Source organism: Chiloscyllium plagiosum, chromosome 41, assembly GCF_004010195.1.
Source record: "Chiloscyllium plagiosum isolate BGI_BamShark_2017 chromosome 41, ASM401019v2, whole genome shotgun sequence".
Taxonomy (NCBI): Eukaryota; Metazoa; Chordata; class Chondrichthyes; order Orectolobiformes; family Hemiscylliidae; genus Chiloscyllium; species Chiloscyllium plagiosum.
Genome location: NC_057750.1, coordinates 7,880,367 through 7,899,337, shown reverse-complemented (window position 1 = coordinate 7,899,337; position 18,971 = coordinate 7,880,367). Strand labels below are relative to the sequence as shown.

Here is an 18,971-nt window from a genome sequence, read left to right as displayed (position 1 = left end):
ATTCCCACTGACGGATGTTAATCAATAACCCCACCCTCCCTAGGCTCCAAAGAGTCTATTAAGCATATATTCAGACTTAGCCGTGAGGCCTGCTAGAGGCAAATAATCGGCCAAAATTCACCTACTTCTGAGGATTGCTGGTCTCCTTTGAAAACTGGTGCTAAATGTGAACTTCTAGATTTCTAGACTAAACAGAAAGGAAGAGTATTTTTGAAATGGTGGTACATTGGGAAGTATGGATGTATGTCCAGTCAATGAGACAGGCAGGTACAGCAAATGATTGGGATGACCAATGCTGGCCTTCATTGCAAGAGGATTTGAGTTCAGAGGCCGGGGTGGCTTTATCATAGTTACACAGGGCCTTGGTAAGACCAGACTTTCAGTAATGTATGCAGATTTGGTATCCTTACCTCAGAAAAGATATCCTTGCCATAGAGGGAGTGCATTGGAGGTTCACTAGGCTGAGACTAGGATGGAAGGACTGCCTTTAAGGAGAAATGGGTTCGGCTGGGCCTGTCTTCTGAGGGTTTAGAAGCTTGAGAGATGATCTGATTCAATTGTGCAAGATTCTAACAGGGCTGGATGGAGGGAGGATGTTTCCCCTGGGTGGGGAGTCTAGAACCAGAGAATTAGACTTAGGTTGTAGGGTAGACCATTTCGGGATTGAGAGGAGGAAACTGTTCTTTACTCAAAGGATAGTGAACCTGTGAAATTCTCTACCTCAGAAGGTTGCAGAGACCAAGTTACTGAAAGAAAAAGGCATCGAAGGGTATGGGAGTGTTGTGTTAAGTTAGAGGGTCAGCCATGATTATACTGAGTGGCGGAGCAGGCTCGAAGGGCTGAATGGCCTACTTTATCGAGGTTTCCACACCTTCTCGCAAGGAATTAAGGGATATGGGGAGAGTGTGGGTAATTGGCATTGAAATGCTCATCAGCTGAGATTAAATGGCGGAGTGGACTTGATGGGCTGAATGGCCTTACTTCCACCTCTATTTCTTATGGTCTTAATGCAAGTGAGGTGGGGGGAGGGAGGGAGCAAGCTGAGGTTTACAATCGAGAGAGACGAGTCTGTGGCAGATCTAACGAGTACATGTCTGTTTGGTTGTAGAGATCGCACTTGCACCGTCCTCAATGTGGAAGGTGACGCTTTCGGGGCCGGCCTCCTCCAGTCTTACACTGACAGGCAGAAATCCAGCCAGCGAGTGGAGGAGCTCACTGAGGTAAAAACAGAAGCAGCAATCCAGGAGAGGCCTGACGAGGAAGGATCGCCACTCATGAAGAAAGACACGAAAGAGCCCTTGAAAAAGGAGAGCGGCTCGCTGGAGAAGGAATCAGTGATGTGAGGCCTAGCTCCGTGGATCGGAGCATCCAGCTGACAAATACCTTGGAACCTCCTAACACACCTGTTCAGAAAATCAGAAAAACTCTCCAACCTCTAGCCCCTTTCCCTCTCCTGCAAAACATGATGAAATTTGAAGAGTGTGATTGGGGTGACATGAGGTTTCCTTTTGCTTTTGAGAAGTCCATGACCACACGAGGCATTATTTTCCCCTTCACCACGCTCCCCCCACCTCTACGCCACCTACCTGCCCTCGGGGCCTAGAAGGATACGAGCCTGAGGACTGGTGGTTTAGGGGTTCCAATGTTTCACCAATCAGCTGCTAGTGATTCTGAGAAAAGCCTCCTTGGACTATTTTTGGACTAGTTTTGACCTTTGTCTCCAAAGCAAAAAAAATCGAGAAACCAACAGTGTTTTAAGAGTGGCTCATGGGCCCGCTGTATATTGACACCGCCTGTGGCAGCAGTGCCATTTATGTCTTGGTTTTACACCACTTCCAGCAGTTCCTCTCTTTGTCTGCGATGCTGCAGCTGTGCTGTGGTTTACCATTATTTGGTTTTTTTGTGTGTTACAAGTCTGTGCCCCCCTCATAGTTGTTAGGGCAAGGAGGGCTTGGGTGCCAGGGTATATGCCCCATCTTCCTCTGACATGGTTTTGTTTTGCTTGTCGGGGGGAGGTGTGCGCAAGGGAGGAAAATGAAAAACGCACTTGCTTTTATACAACGCCTTGGTATCAGCATCTTCTGTAGTGACTCCCTCTGGCATGCGGGTGGGTTTCTGTACACGAACATCTTTAACCATGGTACAGCTGAACACCACGAGCTGGGAGGATGTAGGTTCAGTCACTTGGGAGCAACGTACAGGTCAACACCCCAGTGCCAAGACTTTGGGGGAAGGAGGTTGCCGCGCTTCACAAGGTATCTTTATTTTCCTTCCCCCTCACCCCCATTGCAAGTGTTTAAACCCCACCCTCCACCCAAGTCAGGTGGGAATGGAAGATTCCAAGTCATGACTCCAAAGAAAAACTAGGGTAGGGAATGACCGGGCTAATATTTATTCTTCCACTGACATCTTAAACAAAAGAGATACAGATGTTCTGTTCATTTACCATACTGATGTTTGTTGGATGTTTGCGTAAATTGGCTGCTGCATTTACTACAGGGAGCGACACTTGAAAAGCCCTTCATTGGCTGTGCAACACTCTTTGGGACACCCCGAGGATGTGAGAGGCGCTATATCATTGCACGTTCTTTCTTTTCCTGGGTTTAGGGTCTTGCTTCTTTTGTTTTGCTCTGGGCTGGAGAGGACTGAAGGCTAAACCTGGAACGTCAGGTCCATTTGGAGTCGAGTCAGAGCAAGCACTCTCCATGAGAAATCAATTACAATTGTAGAGACATCGAGAGGTGTGGAGCACACTACATTGACCACGGGATGGAGGCTGGAGGGGGACAATGTAAACTTGAAGACAAGTTGTTGAATAGATTTTGGCCGTTTGTTGATGGTATTTTCTGAAAGTTTTCTTTTGTTTCAAAAAAGTAAAAATTAAATCTTAATATATGGGACACTCACCCTTACTTGAACAGATTGAACTGGCAATTGGAGCTCTCTCTTAATCTTGTGCATGTGCACTTTCAGGGAAATGTCATTAGTTATTTTGTTTCGTGAGCTCCTTGGCATTTAGGTTCGAATGCCAACTCTCCAGAATTGCCCTGGAATTTCCCGAGTATTGATGTTAATCTTCTGGGCACTGCTGCGGGGTAAAACCCATTGGAAAACTCATAGTGAGGGGCATTTAAAACTAACAGTGGGTTCTTCTTGTTCATTTACGGGATGAGGCCATCACTGGACAGGACACTATTTATTGCCCAGAGGGTAGTTTAACAGTTAACTCTATTGGCTGTGGATCTGGAGTAACATGTATACCAGACCAGGATGGCAGTTTCCTTCCCTAAAGACCATTAGTGAACTAGGCGGGTCTTTCCCTGACCATGGATTCATAGTCATTGTTAGACTCTTAATTCTGGATTTTCACTGAATTCAAGTTCCAATATCTGCCCTGGTGGGATTTGAACCCAGGTCCTCAGAACATTACCGGGATTAATAGTCTAGCGATAATACCACCAGCCCATCACCTCCCCATTTGCCATGAAGTTTAAGGAATTGGAGATGGTTTGCTGGGGGGGCAGGGTGCGAAGGAGAAATAGATCATGTGACAAGATCTACAGGAAGTTAGCAACGTGGGATTCAGGGCATAATTTTAGCCAAAGGCTTTGGCTGGATTGGGTGTGTGATAAAGGGGAGTGATTCTATGCGTGCATTGGATTTCATTCTGACGAATACAGATCTGTGGAGTGAGCTGTAGATTGGGTAGGGGGTAGGTTCAAGGGGTCCAGGGATGGGGGAAGGACCCCACCAACTGGGAGATCCAGACTGATTCACCAAAAGCCTGAAAGGCAAGGGACACCTCTTCGGGTTACTCAGTCTCTGGTCCTCATACCTGTTCCAGCTGCTGATCAGCTTCTCACTGGGACTTGAGCTTCCTTCGGTTTTACCACCAACTGATTCCCCTCATCCCCCCGATCCTGGGAATTTCCCACCAGTATTTAGGAAACTGGGAAGGAATCTTCAAATGTTTTAAGTCGGTTCTAAGTTGAACCAGCACAGTACAAAGATAAACATATACTTAAAGGAATACAACTTACGTTGTCGAACATGAGCAAATCTGAAAGTTGTCTGTTGGAGGGGCAGCTTGGTAATATATATGTATATATTCGAAATTCGTTTAACTGGCTTGAAGCAAAAATTAAGGTTAAAGCTATTGATTAGCGGTTTTAGCTAAATTATTGGACCAATCGTTGTTAGACAGCTCAAAAATCATAAAGGCTAAAGAAATGCTGATCTTGATATCTCCAATACAGGAAGGTAGATGTTAAATTTCAGCTGTACCAAACCCTAGTTAGACCACACCTGAAGTACCATGCATTGTTCTGAGCATACATTAGCCACAGTGGGAATGCAGCAAGGATTTAACAAACCGATAGCATCTGTGCAGAGAGGAAAACGGTGACACATTTCAGATCTTCAACCGTTTTAATCAGAACTGGGCATGAAATAGGAATTCAATTTCTCTCTTTGCCAGATGGTGCATGACTGGTTCAGCATTTCCGGCTCTTGTTTTGGATTTACAGCATCAACAGTATTTTTGTTTTTTTTGATGGAAAAGTGTGATGTTTTAAATTGTGCATGTGCAAAATGACGTCTTCATTTGAAGTCTTCATCAGGAGGTTACAACATTGCAACGCAGTCTATCAGTGATGTAGCTGCAATGCAACATTGTAACCTCCTGAGAAAATGTGTGCAGGTTCTGGCAGATGCAGTACTGGTGGGGACAGGTTGGTCGCTGTGTAACACTGGGGTACGGTACTGGTGGGGACAGGTCTGTCGCTGTGTAACACGGGGTACAGTACTGGTGGGGACAGGTCTGTCGCTGTGTAACACTGGGGTACAGTACTGGTGGAGACAGGTCTGTTGCTGTGTAATACTGGCATACAGTACTGGTGGGGACAGGTCTGTCTCTGTATAATACTGGCATACAGTACTGGTGGGGACAGGTCTGTCTCTGTGTAACACTGGGATACAGTACTGATGGGGACAGGTCTGTCGCTGTGTAACACTGGGGTACAGTACTGGTGGGGACAGGTCTGTCGCTGTATAACACTGGCATACAATACTGGTGGGGACAGGTCTGTCACTGTATAACACTGGGGTACAGTACTGGTGGGGACAGGTCTGTCGCTGTGTAACACTGAGGTACAGTACTGGTGGGGATAGGTCTGTCACTGTAAAACATTGGGATATAGTACTAGTGGGAACAGGTCTGTCTCTGTATAACACTGAGGTACAGTATTGGTGGGGACAGGTCTGTTACTGTATAACACTGGGGTACAGTATTGCTACCTGTAGATCTGTCATTGTTTAACACGGGACAGTATTGGTGAATGGAAGTCTCACCATTACACTAGGACATAGATCCATTATTATAACACTAGGGTACAATACTACTAATCATAATGGCACTAAAAATGAATAATAGGTCCTTCACGCTAGATTGCAGTGCTTTCAATTGCAGCCACATAGTTCCTCACCATCACTGACAGTGATGCAAGGGAAATGCTAAATTTGCAAGTCGCTGTTGAACCCTCAAGCTTCAGTATGTGGCACAAGAGTCCCTACTGTATCCATAACCGCAGTCTACAAGAAGCCTCTGACAAAGTTATTTTAAGGTATGCAATAGCACAGTGGTTTGCTACAGACCTAGTGAGACTGAGGCCTGGCTAACGATGAGTTCAAATCCCACCTCGTTGACTAAGGGGTTTAAATTTATTTGGTAAAACTGGAATTAGCAGGTCAGTGTGGAGACCCTAAAAGGACTGGCGTGGCAAGAAGACCACCACTCATGGTCTTGAGGAAAGGAAATTTGACCAGTCCTCACCGGTGAATCCAGGCCCTTTGCAGTCACGTGGACTCCTTTCCAGTTGCTCTCTTAAATGACCCAGAAAGCCACCAAGTTATATTCAACAAGATGCCCACCAATGGCTTCTCAAGGGCAATGGAGGGATGTGCAATAAATAGGTGCCAGTGACCCTCCATACAATAAAGTGCAAATAAGCTTTTGGGATCACTGTGCAGTGATGGGTTTGCAGAGGTCCTACTGTATATCCGGATATCACTTTACAATGAAAGTTCAATTTTTTTCGATGCAATGCTTGGCATTGAAAGCACAATATTTTTTAAAGACTTGGTGTTTTTCTAATTTATTTTTCATGTTATAGGTATCACTGGTAAGCCCAATAACTGTTGCCCATCTCAAAGTGTCTTTGAACTGGGTGTCTTGTTGGCCATTTCAGGGGGACGGTTAAGAGCAGACAGCTTCATTCAGTAGATTTGGAGTCACTTGGAGGACAGACCAGGTTCAGGACAGCGGGTTATCTTCCTCAACAGGACAGATGGGTTTTGATGACAGAAACAGAAATTGGTGGAGAAACTTAGCTGGTCTGGCAGCATCTGTGGAGAGAGAAACTGAGTTGACATTCTGAATCCAGTGACCCATCTTCAGAATGACTCGGAAGACGAGTGCAGACCAGACTTAAAATGTTAAACTCTGTTTCTCTCTCCACAATTTTTCCAGCAATTTTGTTTTTTATTTCCGATGTCTAGCATTCGCAGACTGTTGTTGGAAAAACCCAAAAAACAAAACAATTGGTGATAGTTTCATATCACCATGACTACAGCTTTCAATTCCAGATTTACTAATGGAATTTTAAATTCCATGGTGAGATTTGAAAACATGTCTCAGAGCATTTGGCCTTCGAGCCCTGTGATATGTCCCCTTCTTCTCCTTCCTCAGCTCCTAACACTTTGTTAGAAACATTCACAATTCTGGAGATGCTCACCAGAATCTGTAGGAAGGAAGCTAAAGTTGACACTTTAGTGATATTCTCACAGAGATGGAGCCTTTCACTGGATTTCAGTCGGTGCAGGGAAAGGGAAGGTGGAGAGTTCAGAGATGTTTGAATGATGAGAAATGGTAGATCAAACTGTAATAAGGATGTGTTATGGACCAGGCCAGACCCCTCAAAATATTTTAAGAAAGTAGCCCGGACTTTAACTTTCCTGTTGTTTTATGCAGGTGTAAAGTGGGTATTTCAGGAGAGAATAAGCTGGTCAAACCACTTAGTTTTAAAGAAAACAATTTATTTACAAGGTTACTGTATGAAACACAAACGTAACCTCTCCAAAAAGCCAACAGAGGTGACCCTTCCTCAGAGTTCCTTCGAAGGGTCACTGGACCTGAAACGTTAACTCTGATTTCTCTTCACAGATGCTGGCAGATCTGCTGAGCTTTTCCAGCAATTTCTGTTTCTGATTTCCAGTATCTGCATTTCTTTCAGTTTTTTATACATTGTTAACTGGGTGTAGGTGAGGGCAGGCCTGTTAATGAAGCCTGGTAGGAACTATGTGGACTTTAAATATTGACAAGGTGGCTTACAAGCTGAAGCATACTTCTGTTTCAAAAATTCTTTCATGGGACTTGGACATTACTGACAAAGGCAACAGTCAATGCCCATCTTTCATTTGCCCTTGACAAGGTGGCAAGTAATCATTGCCATTGGTGTGGTATAGGTTCACGATGCATCTCACCCTTTGATTTTCATTCTCGTCCACTTGTCCCATCTAAATCTTTGGGGAACTTAGGTGTTTTACCCTCACACCCCTCCCAGTATTGTACCACCCCTTCCCCAATCTTTTTGGTGTTGGCATTCATGTGTGAACTCAAGCTACAATGGGAGCTGCAATTCTTATGGTGTCCAAGGCTTGAGAACCTCAGATTATATGGACCAAGGGTTTTGGATTGGGTCTAATACCGACATTCAGCGCGCTTTTGTGTTTTGTGCTTTCTTAAAAGTGTAAATGTATTTCCTTTTCCTTGTACGCCTGTACATTTTAAATTTCCATTCTGTGGTCACAATGCTCCCTCGTGTCAGTGCTACCAAACTTGAGTGACATTTCAGGAGAGCACATTGTTTGTGTGTGTGTGTGTGTGTCTCTCTCTCTCTCTCTTTTGTGATAGATCAGTTCTGTTGTAGTGTGTGTGTGTGTGTGTGTGTGTGTGTATGTATGTGTGTGATTTTTCAATGTTACCAAAATTGTACAAAGTAATGCATAATTAGGGAGCTGTTTCTGACCCCACCTCCTGCCTCTGTTGCACAAATACACACGTGGACAAGAGGCCAGGGTGGGGTTGAGGAGTAACTTCAAGTTTGTTTGGGCTATCAGGCCACTTCATTAAAAATAACGTTGACAATAAAATCATCTCCACATGTGAAATTAAATGGAAAAATACTGTCGTTTATTTTCTTTAAAAGATAGGATAGTAGTAGAGATGGAATTAACACTAAAAACTGACCAAACGAGTTAATCCAATTATGATTCAGAATAGAAACTGACTTTTTCAGATGAGCTCTAAATTACAGCAGCTCGTTATAAAAGTCATCAGCTGTGCTTTGTTTGACTGGAAGTGCTGATGGTGTAGTGGTAATCTCCCTGAACTAGTACTCCAAAGGCTCAGGCTAAGAATCTGGGGCATTGGTTCAAATTCCACATTAGTCTGACCTTCTGAAACTCAAAAATCACACCACCACATTAGAGTCCAATATTTTTATTTGGAAGCACTAGCTTTCGGAGCACTGCTCCTTCATCAGGTGGTTGTCAAACTTAGTTTTATAATGGAGAGGCTGGGAACAGACCAGACACAAGGTTAGACTTCATGCTGTGATCAACAGAGCGACACTGAGATCTTTCACTAGATGCTTGAAACAGAAACTTCAGCAGGAAGACTGGGAACTGTTGGAATAGCTGCAATACCGAAAAGACGTCTTGTGCTGGACTTGAAAGGTGGGTGCTATTTTGCTCTTCTGACTGGTTGGATTGTAGCTACATATTGGGGTGAGGGAAGAACATTCAGCCTGTCCTTTCCTATTCCTATATCTTCCTGATTCAGCCCATTCTCCTGTTCCCAACTTTCGATTTGGTTAGATTCCCTACCGTACGGAAACAAGCCCTTCGGCCCAACGGGTCTACACCGACCCTCTGAAGAGTAACCCATCCAAACCCTTTCCCCTACCCTATATTTACCCCAGACTAATGCACCTAGCACTATGGGCAGTTTAGCATGGCCAATTCACCTGACCAGCTCATCGTTGGACTGTGGGAGGAAACCGGAGCACCCGGAGGAAACCCACGCAGACACAGGGAGATTGTGCAAACTCCATACAGACAGTTCCCCGAGGGGGGGAATCCCTTTTCAATCGCCTTTGAATATTTCCCTCATTGTTCATTAGGAGTAGGCATGAGATCCAGGCAGTGGTGACTTTGCTATAATTACCAGTTGCTAGGCCTAGCCACATTTGTGTTGGGGGAGGGTTTGGTTGAGGAGTTGGGAGGTCATGTTGCAGCTGTACAGGACATTGGTTGGGCCACTTTTGGAATACTGAATGCAACTCTGGTCTCCCAACTGTAGGAAGGATATTGTGAAACTTGGAAGATTTACCAGGATGTTGCCAGGGTTGAAGGGTTTGAGCTACAGGGAGAAGTTGAATAGGCTGGAATTGTTTTCCCTGCAGCTTCGGAGGCTGAGGGGTGACCTTATAGAGGTTTATAAAATCATGAGGAGCGTAGAATAGGGTAAATAGACAAGGTCTTTTCCCTGGGGTGGGAGAGTCCAGAACTAGAGGGCATAGGTTTAGGCATGAGAGGGGAAAGATTTAAAAGAGACCTAATGGGCAACATTTTCATGCAGAGGGTGGTGCGTGTATGGAATGAGCTGCCAGAGGAAGTGGTGGAGGCTGGTATAATTACAACATTTAAAAGGCATCTGTCTGGGTACATGAATAGGAAGGGTTTACTGGAATATGGTCCAAGAACTGGCAAATGGGACTAGATTAATTTAAGATATCTGGTCGGCATGGATGAGTTGGACCGAAGGGTCTGTTTCCGTGCTGTATATCTCTATGACTACCTCTGCTGCCCTCGTCACCATCTTGGTTCATAATAAAAAGCCAGAGGTTCAAGCGTCATGTCCACCTCAATCTGACTATCTATTAACTGTCTTATTTATTATTGAGGTGGCACAGTGGCTCAGTGGTTAGCACTGCTGCCTCACAGCGCCAGAGACCTGAGTTCAATTCCCGCCTCAGGCGACTGACTGTGTGGAGTTTGCATGTTCTCCCTGTGTCTGCGTGGGTTTCCTCCGGGTGCTCCGGTTTCCTCCCACAGTCCAAAGATGTGCAGGTCAGGTAAATTGGCCATACTAAATTGCCCGTAATGTTAAGTAAAGGGGTAAATGTAGGGGAATGAGTGGGTTGCGCTTCGGTGAGTCGGTGTGGACTTGTTGGGCCGAAGGGCCTGTTTCCACACTGTAAGTAATCTTATCTAAAAAAAAAGCACCAGGGACCGGGGTTTGATTCCTGCCTCGGGCGACTGTCTGTGTGAAGTTTGCGCATTCTCCCTGTGTCTGCATGGGTTTCTTCCGGGTGCTCTGGTTTCCTCCCACAGTCCAAAGATGTGCAGGTCAGGAGAACTGGCCATGCTAAATTACCCATAGTGTGTTAGGTGCATTAGACGGGGGAATGCGTCTGGGTGCATTACTCTTTGGAGGGTCAGTGTGGACTTGTTGGGCTGAAGGGTCTGTTTTCATACTGTAGTTAATCTAATGGAAAGAGTTGCGGGGCTGTTGCCTGGAGGATTATGTTGTTGAACATCCTACCCTTCAAACCATCTGAGCGCCTTCTCCCTGCCATCCTGGTCTTGGGATGACCTTCCTTTGCCATATTGAATCCTACCAGCACCAGGTTTATGACATCTGGCATAAAATGTGCTGTGGGGCTGCAGGAAGGGTTTGCCAAACACATGTTTCGAATGGCATGTGGAGGGTTGTCTTCAAATTGTCTTATTTCTTGGAACAAGATGGTTGCCCGAATTAGCTGTGATTCCTTATAAGAAGTCAGTATAAAATATTTTCCAATGAGTTGCCTGTTGCTGTCTGTTTCATAAGATCATCTAGAAGGACAATGGCAGCAGGTACATGGGAACATGTACCCCCTTGCAAGTTCCCCTCCAAGCCACTCACCATCCTGACTTGGGAATATATCGCTGTTCCTTCATTGTCACTGTGTCAAAATCCTGGAACTCCCTCCCTAGTGGCACTGTCGCTGTCTGCGGACTGCAGCAGTTCAAGTAGCCAGCTTACCACCACCTTATCAAGGCCAACTACTGATCGGCATTAAATTTTCGCCGATCCAGCGATGGCCACATTCCACAAGTGAACAGCGAAGAAAAGTCCTTCACAGACTCTAGACTTTCCCTAGCCCTTTCTGTTTCTCACTTTGTAAATACAAGTTGTTTTCAAGTTAATCCGCTCTGCAAACCCCTTCTACTGGTTGTCAGCTGCAAGTTCAATTTTGATGTTTAATTCACAGAATCATCACATCCCTGCAGTGTGGATACAGGCCCTTCGGCCCAACAAGTCCACACCAACCCTCCGGAGACTGTCTTACCCCGACCCATTCCCCTACCCTATTACTCTACATTTCGCATGACTAATGTACCTAACTTACACATCCCTGAACACTGTTGGAAATTTAGCATGGCCAATTCCCCTAACGTGAACATCTTTGGACTGTGGGAGGAAACCGGAGCACCCGGAAGAAACCCATGCAGACACGGAGAGAATGTGCAAATTCCACACAGACAGTTGCCCGAGGCAGGAATCGAACCTTGGTCCCTGGTGCTGTGAGGCAGGAGTGCTAATTACAATTGGAAGCAAAAACTTACATTTATATAGTTCCTTTTCACCTAATCGTATTCCAAAGTGCTTTACATCTAATAAAAAGCTTTTGAAGTGTGGTCATTGTTATAATGTAGGAAACATGGCAACCAATATGTTCTTAGCAAGCTCTTGCAGACAGCAATGTAATAATGACCAGTTTTTTTTTGGTTTGTTGATGGAATGTATCATTTGCCAGGCTGGCATTTCTTGCCCTAGTTGCTCAGGGGAAAACTAAGAGTCAATCACATTGCTGTGGGACTGGAATCACATGTAGGCCAGACCGGGTAGCAATATCAGATTTCCTCCCTAAAGGGCATTAGTGAACCAGATGGCTTTTGACAATAATTGACAGTGGTCACTATTAGAGCTCAGACCTTTTGAGTTTATGAGTTGGGGCATCATGTTGAGGTTGTACAGGACATTGGTGAGGCCTCTTCTGGATTACTGTGTCCAGTTTTGGTCTCTCTGTTACAGGAAGGATATTATTAAACTGGAGAGGGCTCAGAAAAGATTTACCAGGGTGTTGCTGGGAATGGAAAGTTTGAGTTCTAAGAAGAGGCTGGGACTTTTTTTCCCTACAGCTTAGGAGGTTGAGGGGTGACTTTATAGAGGTTTATAAAATCATGAGGGGTATGGATAAGGTGAATGGCAGGTGTCTTTTTCTATGGCAGGAGAGTTCACAACTAGGGGACATATGTTTAAGGAGAGAGGAGACACGAGGGGCAACTTTTTTTACACACAGAGCGGTTTGTGTGTGGAAAGAACTTCCAAAGGAAGTGGTGTGTAAGTACATGAGCAAGAAATGTTTGGAGGGATATGGGCCAAGTGCAGGCAGGTGGAACTAGTTTAGTTCGGGATTATGGTTGGATGGAAGGGTCTGTTTCTGTGCTGTATAACTATGACTCTATGACCATATTCCAACTGAATTCACATTTTCAATCACAGTGGGACATGAACTCGTTGCACAGACCATGAGCCTGGGATCTGGATTACTAGATCGGTGACATTACCACTACACTACCACCTCAATGACATTTAATGATATTTCTCATGGGATAAATAGCGGTTCGGATTCTGGGATAACTCTTCTTAAAGAGTGAGACTGAATCACTTACATTTACCCATGTCACAACATTGGTCTTTTTACAAGGTTACTATGCCCTTAAGTTTTTTTTTCCCAGAGATGGGTAGGAGGGTAATTGGCCAGGCTCTAAGTAGGCTGGGTTTGAAAGGTTTATTGGGGCCCTTTTTATTTACCCCTAAGGCTTTCCTGTCTTAAAAAAAACCCCGGTATAATCAAAGGGAAGCGGCCAGCTAGCTGTGTAGCTCGCCTTCCTTTAGATTAGAGTTTTTGATTCAGTTCAGCAGCAGTGTGTGTAAAGAAAGGCTGCTGGGGTAAGTCCAGCCAGGTACTCTCTAACTTAAAGCTTTTGTTTCATTTTTGCTCTTTTTCTAAGGGATGTGATTTTTGGGATTGTTGCAAGTATTTTCGGAACAGCATCATTATGTCGGGATAGTCTGTCAGGATTTTGGACAGGATAAGTTATCCGGTATTCTATTTTCTGTTCTTTGTGTTTCATTCTGTAATTTTGTAAATAAATTCTGTTTGTTTAAAACTTGGCAGTCAGATCAGCTAATATCCACTATGCACTTACCTAAAACAAATAGCAAAGTTACGGTCTGGGCTACCTGCTTAAGTATGTTTAGAGGGGTCAGGCTTGGTCCATAACACATGAGGGATCATATGGGACCTTGTATCATACTTCATCTGAATGACAGCATTTCTGAGTGTGCAGTATCCCCTCAGTACTGCACTGGGAGTACTGGGCTATACTAGGTGCTCAAGCCTCCTGAGAAGGATATCTGCTCAGTGTGGATGAGTTGGATCAAAGGGTATGCTTCCAACCTGTACAACTCTATGACTCCATCTTGAACTCTCCCAAACCTCTCACTTAGTAAACCAGCACAAAGATAGATTTGCATTTTTATAGCACTTTTCAGAACCTTACAAACCAGTTCACAGCCAATTAAGTGCTTTTTAAACTACATTGTTACTATATAGGAATCTATGAGGGAAAAATTGGTTCCGCCTTATCACCTCCAATGAATTTTCCCCTGAAGAAGACAAAAGCCAAGATGTCAAAATGGCTAATTCAATTTGTATCCTCCTCCAGTGGGAAATCATAGAATCCACACAACGTGGAAGCAGGCCATTTGGCCCATTGAGCCCTCTGATGTGCATCCCCCCAGACCCAGACCCCCAACACTATAACTCTGCATTTCTCATGGTTAATCCACTAGTCTGTACACCCCTAGATACTACTGGGCAATTTAACATAGCCAATCCACCTAACATGCACATTTTTTGAACTGTGGGAGGAAAACCATTGAGACACAGGGAGAATATGCAAACTCCACACAGTCAGTTGCCCAAGGCTGAAATTGAACCTAGGTCCCTGGCACTGTGAGGCAGGTGCACTAACCACTGAACCACCATGCTGCCCTTGGCAATGGCTTATCTCAGGAAGGAAATGGGGAGCTGCACCTTCTCCCAAACTCTTTTGGGATTGACAGCTTTGAAAACTTGGTCTTTTTGAGAGAAAATGCATTAGCAGGTGATCATTTGACAAATGATGCAGACAAATCTTCTTTAAAAATGCATGCATTTGTCTGCTCCACAGATCAATGATGCATCTTATACAAAGTATAAGGGGATTGGAACTGAATGCACAGCTCTTTAGCAGAGGTGGCACAGTCACTCACAACACCAGGGACCTGGGTTCAATTCCACCCTTGGGTGACTGTGCAAAGTCCACACAGATATTCTTCCCATATCTGTGTGGGTTTCCTCTGGGTTCTCCAGTTTCCTCCCACAGTCCAAAGATATGGATTGGCTGTGCCAAATTGCCCATAGTAAATCCCCTATGGGAAATGCAGGGATGGGGTAAGGGAGCTGAGTGTGGGTGGGATGCTCTCCAAAGAGTTGATGTGGACTTGTTGGGATGAATGGCCTGCCCCAACACTGTAGGGATTTCTATTCTATGAAAAGAGTTAGCACAGGCCAAGGGTAACTGAATGGCTCTTTGCTGTAACCACTGTGTGTTTCTCCCTTTCAATTCACTCTTGGGAGCAACAGCTGATCCTGAAGTAGGCCATGTATGATAACTCCCTTATGAGATGTATTTATAAGTTTACTGCTTATGTGAGTTCAATTTGTTAGCCTTCCAATCATTCCTGTTTGTTGAACAGCAGCCAGTTGTTAAGATGGCGATCTGGGTTATAATAAAACATGTTGTCCCTGGCTGAAACAGCAATAGCAAATGTTTTCCTCCAAGAGCCCTCTTCTGGCCAGTCCATGATGAGATTTTCAGAAAATGTTTTGCAATGTGTTTCTTTCAGTCTCTCAAGTGTTCATTCCTATAATGTAATAAGTATGGGTATTTTTAGCTCAAAAATTAATCTTTGTCAATGACCCCAAGTCTGATGCCCTCTCCTAAAGAAACCTGTAGTAGGGGTGTGTGTGCACCATCCTAGTTTGTAGTTCATAGAAAGTAGGCACAGGAATTTTTTTTTTAGATTAGATTCCCTACAGTGTGGAAACAGGCCCTTCAGCCCAACCAGTTCACACCGACCCTCAAAACAGTAACCCACCCAGAACCATTTCACTCTGACTAATGTACCGAACACTATGGGCAATTTAGCATGGCCAATTCACCTGACCTGCACATCTTTGGACAGTACGCCATTCGGCCCATCGAGCCTGCATCACCATTCAATAGGATCATGGCTGATCATGCAATCTCAGTATCACGTTCCATCTTTCTCTCCATATCCCTTGATCCATTTAGCCGCAAGGATCACGTCCAGTTCCCTCTTTAATGTATCTGATGAACTGGCCCCAACAGCTTCCTGTGGGAGAGAAGTCCACAGGTTCACGACTCTCTGAGGGAAGAAATTCTTCCTGATCTCCGTCCTGAATGGCATACTTCTTATTTTTAGACGGTGATCCCTTGTTCTGGACTTCCCCAACATCGGGAGCATTCTTCCCGCATCTAGCATGTCCAGTTCAATCAGGGGTTTATATGTTTCTATGAGATGTCCACTCATTCTTCTAAATTCCAGTGAGTAAAAGCCCAGTAGATCCAGTCTTTCTTCATATGTCAAATTATTGTTCCTGCAAATATTTACTGTTAACAGTCTACAGGCTCTATACGTGTAAGATGCCCCACATTATCTCCCTCAGGTGGCTCTTCTTCAGACAGTGAGCTGTCTATGCTGGGGGAGGGGGCTTCATCACCATGTCCAACTCTGACCCCACCAAGTGCCTGAATATCACGTGCCTTCAGGTTTTGGGTACCCTAATTCCCCTCAATCATTACCCCCATTCAAACTGTTGCTCTGGCTAGTCGTTAACTCAGAATAGTTAAAGAGATTGAACCATGGACTGAGCTAGTTTGGCACAGCTCAGCTCTGTACCAGACAGTGTAATTACCAACTGACCCATGAGAGGCACTTGGACATTTAAATGAGTATGAACTCCCTTCACTGATTTCTAATTTGTCTCGAGGTTCCACCTCCCCATCCACTTTCAGATTTTAAAGGCATTACAGGGTATAGGGAGAAATTGGGAATATGGTGTAAGGATCAGATTGAATGGCACATCAAGCAGAATCCCTACATGTGGAAACAGCCCAATCCACCAAATAGCATCTCACTCAGACCCACCTCTCTTCCCTATCCCTGTAACCCTGCATTACCCATGGTCAATCCACCCTAACCTACACATCTTTGGACTCTTGTAGGAAACCCACACAGACAGAGGGAGAATGTGCAAACTCCACACAGTCACCTGAAGGTGGAATTGAACCTGGATCCCTGGCGCCGTGACTCAGCAGTGCTAACCACCGAGCCACCCCGTCAACAGTCTATGCCAGCTCCTAGTTTCTGTGTTTCCTCTTCTGTTTGCTGTTTTCAAGCTTGTCAGGACAGCTGGTTTCATTTGGCCTTCAAACACATAAAGTAGTTGCCAAGATGTGACTAGTGTGGTGTCTTGGGGTTCTGTGGCCTCAGCTATTTATTTTACTGATGTTGATGACAGAGTCAGAAGCTGATCTGGGGGAGGACACAAAAAAACTGCCAATTAATTAAGTGAGTGAAGAATAAAATGGCAGATGGAGTATAGTACGGGGAAGTGTAAAGTTATTCACTTTCATTGTAAAAATGGGAAAGCAGAGCATTTCTGAAAGATGTCTTGAGATCACAATCAGATTGAATGGCAGCGCCATTTTGTCTACTCCTATTTCTATTTCTTGTAAATTTAGTAAAGTGTCTCCTTGGCAACTGTGGTTGACAGAGAAATCCACAGATGTTTGTAGATGAAGGAAGGTACATGCTGAAACTGAAATGTTCCAACTTGTAAATCTAATGACATATGACTGACTCCCAGGTGACCCCTTACTCACCAAAAAATGTTTTCACTGTCTAGTGGAACGGAATGTGAGCCAACACTGGAATGGGTGAGGAAAGAAAGTGTGTCTAGCAGCCACAATTGCAAGTACATAAACAAAACACAGAATCCCTACAGTGTGGAAAGAGGCCATTCAGCCAAAGTCTGCATTAACCCTCTGAAGAGCAGCCCCACCCAATTCCCCATACCTTGCATTTACCTTGGCCCTGCACACTATAGGTAATTTAGCATGGCATATCCGCCTAACCTGCACTTTGGACTGTGGAAGGAAACCAGAGCACCCAGTAAAAATCCATACAGACACAGGATTGACGTGCAAATTCCACACAGACTGTCACCCAAGGCTGGAATCAAACTGGGGTCCCTGGTACTGTGAGGTGACATGCTAATCGCTGAGCCACTATGCCACCCACAAGTTAATAAATTTAGGTGCCTTTAACTAAAAAATACTTCCAGGTTTACAGAAGACTGATCTTGTTAGCAATGCTCATGAAGAAAATCAAGTCCAAATGCAGACTTCAGGTGAACTGTAGATTAGATTACAACTGTGTTGGGGTCGGGTGTGGGGGGAGGATTGTGAAGGGTAAAGTTGATCCAGGATGCACAGATGTAAATTCAGAGCTTGTTTTAAAGTAATATCTTCTGTCCTTTATCCATAAAATCCTAGTCTAAGTTCCAATAAAGTCTACACATTGAATACAAACTGCTTATGGAGCTTTGTTTAACTGTAACTTCAGCTTCCCTTTGGGGTGATGCCTCTATTGGCAGGAGGATGTAATTACAGACAAACACATGGTCAGAATGAAAATTTCCTCAATGCGCATTTGAGGTGGGGTGTTTTAATGGAAGGCAATCAACACAGCAAATACAAGCAAATGTAAGTTTTAACATAGTACAACATTTATATAAAGCTTCTCAATGTGTAGTGTTTCGTCACTACTGGGTTTCTGGATTGCAATCTGAATGTGAAATGTTTTTCTGTTTGGAGTATATTCACTGTGAGTTGAGTAAATTGAATGTTGATCTGTTTGTTTCTTGCTTTGTTTAACTTCTGCCCTGCGACAATGTAATGTTAAACAAATTTTAACTCTGTGAAGTTAAATGCTCATGATGCATTCGTTAAAAAAAATTAATAAAAACTAGAGTTCACAGAATGTAGCTTGTCAAGTATGTGTGCATGTTATTTGTCAAGTAAGTTCCTTTGTCGTGGTTCACTGGCTAGCACTCTTGCCACTGAGTCAGAAGATTTGGGTTCAAGGACCAGTCCAGACCATTAAGCACATTATCCACACTGAAACCAGGGGAATCGCTGCACTATCTGAAGACCAGCCTCTTAGAGGAAACTATAAATGTGGGTCCCATCAGGTGGCAAAAGATTCCATGGCACCATTTTCCTTTTTTCTTTCATTCATAGGGTGTGGGTGTTACTGGCTAGACCAGTGATTATTGCTCATCACTAGCTGCCCGTGAGCACTCTCCTTGACCCACTGTTGTCCAGTTGGTTTAGGGACACCCACAGTGCTATTAGGGAGGGAGTTCCAGAATCCTGATCCAGCAACACTAAAGGAACGGCAATATAGTTCCAGGTCAGGAAGGCAAGTCTCTTGGAGGAGAAATTCTGAGTGCTGTTCTTCTTGGTGATGGTCAAAAGGCTGGAAGGCCCTGTCAAAGGAGCTAGGTGAGTTGTCATTACATAGACAGTACGCAGAGGTGCCACTGTGTGTTGGTGGAGTGTGCGAATGTCAAAAAAGAATTTTGAAGAGGACCAGGACATGGATC

The 18,971-nt window shown here is 44.4% G+C and overlaps 1 protein-coding gene across 1 annotated transcript in view; it reads left to right on the top strand.

The window, feature by feature from the left end:
* The window catches only part of slc1a5 (solute carrier family 1 member 5), a 31,846-nt gene extending 29,400 nt beyond the window's left edge, over positions 1-2,446 (top strand). Inside the window, exon 8 of the mRNA XM_043680875.1 lies at positions 1,109-2,446. Within this exon, the coding sequence (XP_043536810.1) occupies positions 1,109-1,343 (235 nt within the window). The 3' untranslated portion in view covers positions 1,344-2,446. The remainder of the gene's footprint in view (positions 1-1,108) is intronic.
* Positions 2,447-18,971: the final 16,525 nt, after the last annotated feature.